This window comes from Alligator sinensis, unplaced genomic scaffold (genome assembly GCF_000455745.1).
Source record: "Alligator sinensis unplaced genomic scaffold, ASM45574v1 scaffold134_1, whole genome shotgun sequence".
NCBI lineage: Eukaryota > Metazoa > Chordata > Crocodylia > Alligatoridae > Alligator > Alligator sinensis.
Genome location: NW_005841920.1, coordinates 296,515 through 303,220, shown reverse-complemented (window position 1 = coordinate 303,220; position 6,706 = coordinate 296,515). Strand labels below are relative to the sequence as shown.

At 49.3% G+C, this 6,706-nt stretch overlaps 1 protein-coding gene across 10 annotated transcripts in view; it reads left to right on the top strand.

Annotated features, from left to right (window-relative positions):
* The window catches only part of CORIN (corin, serine peptidase), a 352,509-nt gene that overhangs the window by 74,389 nt on the left and 271,414 nt on the right, over positions 1-6,706 (top strand). The window contains exon 1 of one of the 10 annotated variants that reach the window (XM_025198380.1): positions 6,415-6,484. The exons of the other annotated variants lie outside the window; for them this stretch is intronic. Coding sequence (XP_025054165.1) covers positions 6,430-6,484 — 55 coding nt within the window. The 5' untranslated portion in view covers positions 6,415-6,429. Of the gene's footprint in view, positions 1-6,414; positions 6,485-6,706 lie in introns of those variants that run through there. 10 annotated transcript variants of the gene reach the window in all.

Below are 6,706 nucleotides of genomic sequence, written 5' to 3'. Positions count from 1 at the left end.
CAGCGGGCCCCCGCCTGCCCGGGGAGCGTTTCTTGCTGCCTCTCTTGCCTTGCCCAAGGTCAGAGCCGGGAGCCCCACACCCACAGGCAGTGGCTCCAGCTACCCTCCCCTGGCCCTCATGCAGCCACCACCCTGCTCTCCGTGTGCAGCAGCTGCCACCACCCCCCTGAGTCTGGCTGGAAACTGCCTTGGGTAACTGGCACTTTTAGCTTACCAGCTCCCCCCAGCCATTCCCCACTCATGCTAGTTAACAGGGATTTTACTGTACCCAGTAAAACTGAGTGAACTGAAAAATGGGTGTAAATCAGTAAAAACTGAATAACTTCAATAAAAAAATCAGGGAATTTATCGGTGAAAATTGGTAAAAACTGAACACCCGGAACACTAAATTTCAATTAGTAGCTCTGTTGATGTGAGGAGTAGAAGAGAATCATTTTGCTGTTCTGTTCATCTGGTAGTGCAAACAATCATATTTAAGCTTGTCAGTAGAGCAAGTACAAGGATTCCGGAAAAAACCTAGAACTTTTTAAAATAAAAGGTGCCATACCGTTGGATCAAAACAGCAGTGCCAAATAAGATTCAGGGATCTGAAGGATAATTCATGAATCATTAGCAGAGTGTATCCTAGCCTGCAGAATATTTGCAAGACGTTTAAGCCCCAGTCTTGCAAACTGGTGTAGACTCAATCTCTATGCCTGAACAGAACCCCAGACTTTGGTGAGGCTCCATATAAGCAAAGAATAGAGCTTGCAGTGCTGGGATTTCAGAATGTATCTGAAAGAATGAGAATTTATTTTTAAATGTACACTAGCTTATAGAAAGATATTTTGTAGCTAAATTATATTTTAAGAGAATGTAAATGATTTTTCCAGCCCCCCAAATATGGGATATTGCACTTCATTTTAACTTTTATTATGTTTTACTGATATGTATAAAATTAAAATGCTACCTCTCCAAGCACGTAGACACCAACCATAACTACTATGGAGTTACTTATCCCAGATTTTATTCTGCAGTAAATTTGTTTTGTAGTAGCAGACACATGACCAGCTTTTCCAAGCTAGCTGTTGACAGTAGGCAATAGTACAGGGCCTTACCACTAGAGGACGGGAAGCTATTTCAGCAAGCTGCTCCCATGGAATTAAATTGCTTAAGATAATGAACATACTCTGTAGTAAGTCATCCTGTGGTGAGTTATTACAGTTTTTCCCTGGATAACTTTACCCTGGAAAAGAGAGTGTTACTTTGTAGGAAGGCTGTGTATTATTTCTTTCTCCATATGGTTAATATACTCCTTAGTAAATATGTTGTGTTTCCTTCTCTCAATGCTGTAAATATGTCTGATAATTAAGGGCGGGATTTTAGTTTTTAGCATTGGCCAGACTCTGCTCTTAGTGAAGTCAGTAACAGTTTTACTGTAGGCTCACAGGCTAGGGATAGACATGACACACAAACCGGTTTAAGTGATCAGAAACTGGTTTAAACCTGTAACAGAACAGATGTTCAATGCAAATAAACCAGTTTGAAAATGGCTGAAACCGGTTTGAGATAAACCTAGTTGAATGTAGTATCAGACTTAACTGATTTGGCTCAAACCGGTTTATGCAATGTCTGTCTCAGACCCCTTGCTGGTTTAAGATAAACCAGACACCCCCAGCATCCTGGCATGCTTTCTGGGCTGGGTGGAGCTCTCTGCTCCACAGCAAAGCTGGCCCCTCCCCTCTGCTCCCTGGCTGGAGCTCTGGTAGAGACTGCAGACACAAAAGGGTCTGCCTGGCTTCCCCCCCAGCATTTTGCGCTGCTCAGACAGGGATCCCTCCCACTCCCTCCCATTTCCTACAGCGCAGCCCCCAGCCCCACGGACCCTAGGCACATGGTATGCTAGCTAATACTGAGACGTATCTCTTTGTGTGTCTCTCTTCATTTTCACTGGGACAGGCAGACAGCACAGTGACCACTTAGGGCTATTTGGAGCTAATCAACAGGTCAACTGGTAAGCTGTTTAAGAAGAGTTTGAACTAATGGAGAGTCTGTTGGTTTGCTGATGAGGTGATAATCACTCTTATCAGTCCCCTTCTGGCATGGTCGCTTGTCAGTTTGCTGCAGACAGTTTAAAGAAGTACGGAGAGAGAGATTGAAAAGCTGCATATTCTCAACAGATGCATGCACTGCATGCCTCCTTCTCCCCCGCATACTTCAGAGTGCTAGCAGGGGGCTGGAGGTTGGCAGCGCTCCCACCCCTTGAGCAGCCAGCAGGGAAAAACCTGGGACTGTGCATGCAGACCTTGCTAATCAGATTGTTCTGCGGGGGCCTGGCCATGACCCCCTTAACTCAGTTCTGTACAAGAGAAGGGAGGACTGCTGTAGTGCCCCCCGGCTTCTAGCCTGAGCCACTGAAGGCATGTGCCTGAATTTCCTCAGTCCAGACAGAATGTCTGGCCAGTTACAAACAGGTTCAGGCTAGCCAGGTTAGACCAACCTGCAAAGATTGAATCAATTCAGGCTCGGGCTTTTTGAATGTCTGTCCCTAGCCATTAAGATCAGAGTTAGGCCATAACTAAGCACTTTCAGGAATTTAACCCAACAAAGCACAATGACTTGAGAAATTTGGCAGCAGTTTCATAAAGTAAAAAGAACCCAGTGAGTGCATCTACACATGCAATTAGCATGATGCAATAAATTCAGGCATAGTTTGCACCAAAGTTCATTGCTCCTAGGTGTGCTATTTGCATGTGTACCCAAGACTGCAGCACTTTGAACTGGTTGGAGCAGCCCCAGTTGGCAAAGGTCCCGGCAGGGGTGGGGGAGGTCAGTCTGCCATCCTGGGGCTGTTCCAACCTAGCTAAACCTGCTGCAGAGGGGCTGGTTGGGCCATGAGGGTGCTCCAGTGTGGGGCTAGCTGGCAGGAAGCCCCCACACTGAAGTATCCTTGTGCCCCAGCCAGCCCTGTCAGCATCTACACGTGCATGGTTGTACTCTAAATAATGCCAACATAGGATAGTACCTGTGTGTACAAGCACTAACCTACAGAGGCATTTGTTAGTTTACTGCGGCCTAATAGGGCCGCACATGTAGATGCTGAGACTTTAGTGTGGAGATAATTAGGTAACTCCACAAGAAATGTCTCATGGAGATGTGCTCAGTAAGTCATATTACACATTATGCAATATATATCTTGTAACCGGTGCTATCAGACAAGCTATGATATTGTACGATATTGTACGATCTCTCTCCAAGAGAGAGAGAGCATTGCAAAGGAAAAGTTCTTTTCATTTATATCGGTGGGGATCCATCTCAAGTGCCTCTGCAGAACTCAGTAGTGGCAAATAGCCAAAGGGAAAGCAGCGACTTGTAAGACAGGTCAGTCAGAAGCTCAAGATATTTAGGGCTTTATAGGTCAGTTTCAGGATCTTAAACTTCACCTGGGCACACCGAAGTGGGAAATTTCAGATTACAAAGCACAGGTTGAACATGCTTGAAATCCTCTGCTTACAATGTGGGCTACAGCGTTCTGTTGAGTTTCTGTATAGACTTAACGTGCACTCTCAAGTAAAGCTCATTACATTAGTTTTCTCTGGAGGTAAGACGGACATGAATTATGGTGGTGAGGTGGCAATGGAAAGAAAGGTCATAATCTTTTACAGGACAAAATTGCAAAAGTAGTCTTGGCTGCTGCTGAAGGATGAGCAAGCACTGTTACTTGTGACTCACCACCCTTTGTTTAGATACAGATTATTTGGTGTTTGCAGCACACCATAAGCCTCTCCTGTGACTCTTTTTAAACAAAATATTGGTCTTTGAATAGGGAATTATTAAGGCATATATAATTAAATTAAGCGATGTAAATATAATCCAGCCCTCATTTTAATTTATTGGGAACATATTTGTTAAGCTTTGCATTTGAGTATGTGTACCTTTTGGAAATCATCATTTGGCTTGTCATTTTGTTTGTTTTGGTTTCTGTTTCAAAGCTTTCAGAATACCTTCAATATGCAGTCTAGCCCCATGATCCATTTCATTCCGTGTCCTACAGTAGTTTCTTAGAAATGTGGTCCCATACATTCCTTACTACACCAACCTACAATGAAGATATGATGAAACCAAACAGAATGTGGAACAAATTACAGCTCAAAACAACTGATTTCAGGACTGGCTTGAGGAAAGCTAGGATTTAAAGCTATATTTTCCTCCCCCCAAAAAACCCCAAATTGGAGGCACTTTCAGTTTTGCCTTCTGCACATAGCTGTTCTGTGAACCTTAGCTCCTGCCCAAGCCCTTTTGGGAACCAGCAACTAGATGGTACTTTATGGGGAGTTGAGCCATGCTTCCATTTTAGCTTATCAGCTACTTCCCAGTTGATCCTGACAATGCAAGTATAAAAACCACCAAATCACTGTTAAAGAAGAAACCTGCTGGGAGGGAAAAAAAAGGTGAAGTCCTACTGATCATCTCCTGTCAAAAAATGGACAAGTGGGAAGTTCCTATTTTTGGAATGCCAAAAATTGATAGTAGGGTGTAGTAGGCTAGAGTGCTCTCTGGTTTTATTTCTAAATGTATGCCAGATACCATCAGGCAGCAGATCTTCATCTCTAATGTGCCACAAAATAACTTAGTAGTTATAAGAGGAATAAGAGATAACATAAGAGTAATGTAGGAGTGACAAATATGCTTTACATTAACTTGTTAGAATGACAGTTATATGTATATACAGTGGGGTGGGCAAAACACTGCCCATGGGCCAGCTGGAGCATTCTATCTGGCCCATGGGGCCCCTCTAAAATTTAGAAAATTATTTCCTGCCAGTAGCTGCCTGTCTAAAAGCTGACAAGGTGCTAGTGGCAGAAGGAGCCAGCAGCAGGACCCAGTGGTGGCAACAGCAAGGCCTGCCCATCCCCAGCACCTCCTACTCTCAGCTCTCAACCAGAAGCTTCTGCCTAGCAGAGGCTTCTGGTCTGGTGACCATGGGGCTGTTCCCCCACCCTCCCTCTGTCCAAGAGTGGCAACTTGGATAAGAATGGGTAGGGGGAGGATTGCCAATGCAGCAAGAGTCAGTCTGACCTGGCTGGCACCGCACAGTTTCTGGCTGCATGGCTGGGACTGTAGAAGGCAGCAGAAGCTAGCCCAGCCCGGCCTGGCCCCCACACTTCCCATCTGGCTTCTGTTGTGCTGTGCGGTCCCGGACATGCAGCCAAGAACCACGTGGTACTAACCAGGCTGGACTGGCTGCATGACCACATGGTATAGCATAGAGCCAGCTGGGAACTGTGGGAGCTGGGCTGGGCTAGTTCCTGTTGCATCCTGCGGTCCCAGCTATGCAGCCAGGAACTGCACGGTGCTAGAGCCAGCCCAGACTGGCTGGCACCCTGCAGTTCCCTGGTGCATTGCCAAGACTGCATGGCACAGCAGTAGCCAGCCGGGAACTGTGGAGGCCAGGCTGGCTCCTGCTGCATTCTGCAGTCCTGGCCATGCATCTGGGAACTGTGTGCTGCTGGAGTGGTGGTGGGGAGGGGAGTGGCAGGCAGGAAGGTAAGGAAACAGCAGGGCACCAGTGGCAGGTGAGGGGAAGCGGGATCGTGGAGCCTGTGCCAGTGCCAATGAGGGCCCAGGGTAGAGTGACAAGAGTGTGGAGCCCAGGCAGCCAGCTCTGGAGCTGGGCTGGCTTCACCCCTCTCTCTGCCAGCGGCCTGGCCACGTGCAGTTCTGGGGCTTGCCGGGACCCACTGGGAATCTCCACCTGATGTGGGCCATGAGTGGCTCGAGGCCTTACTGTCTGCTGCTGCCAGTGACAAGGGCTATGCACAATGAGTAGCATTCCATGTTTTCAGTTTTTACAGATTTCCACCAATAAATTCATTGATTTTTTTTTTAATTGAAGTTATTTGGTTTTTACTGACTTACACCTGTTTTTCAGTGGGAAATGACTGGGGCATGCAGGTAGGCTAAAAGTGCCACTTACCTGGGCACAGGTTTCCAGTTGGATGCTGGGGTGTGGGGGGAGGTGTGGCAGCAGCTGCACACAGAGAAGGGGGTGGTGGCCACATGGGGGCTGGGGAAGGGGGGCTGGAGCCGCTGCCTGGGAGCACGGGGTGCCCGGCTCTGCACCGGGCGGGGTGGGAGAGTCGCGGGAATCTCTCCCGGGGCAGGTGGGTCCCAGCTGCACCCCGGCAGCTCTGGCTCCGGCCCTGCCCCGGGTGCTGGGAGCCCCAGCGGGGGGCAGGCAGGACAGCCCGGCCCTGCTCCCTGCGGCAGGCACGGTCCCTGGCCACTCTGCACGGGCCCACGGGGCTGGAGCCACTGCCTCGGGGTGCGGGGCTCCCAGCTCTGACCCCAGGTGGGGCTTGAGGTGCCAGTGCTGGTGCCGGGGTCGGATCCCCACATCTGCATCCGGCCACACACCACTCCCCCCCAGTGCCTGGGCTGTGCCATGCCATGGCGCAGGCAAGTGGTGTTGGATGTTCCTGGGGCCGCTGCAGCAGGGGATGGGGTAAGTGGAGACAGTCGGAGCCCCAGGGTTAGGGTGCAGCATCGCCCAGCAGCTCCAGGCAGCTGGCATCGGCCACTCCCAGGGCCGCTAAAGCAGGGGCTGGGGTGAGCGGGGACAAACTGCGCTGCGCCCCGCGCCCCCCGGGGCTCCTCTTGTTCCCGCTCACCGCAGCCCCTGCTGCAGTGGTCCCGGAAGCAGCCAGTGGCAGCTGCCTGCACCCCG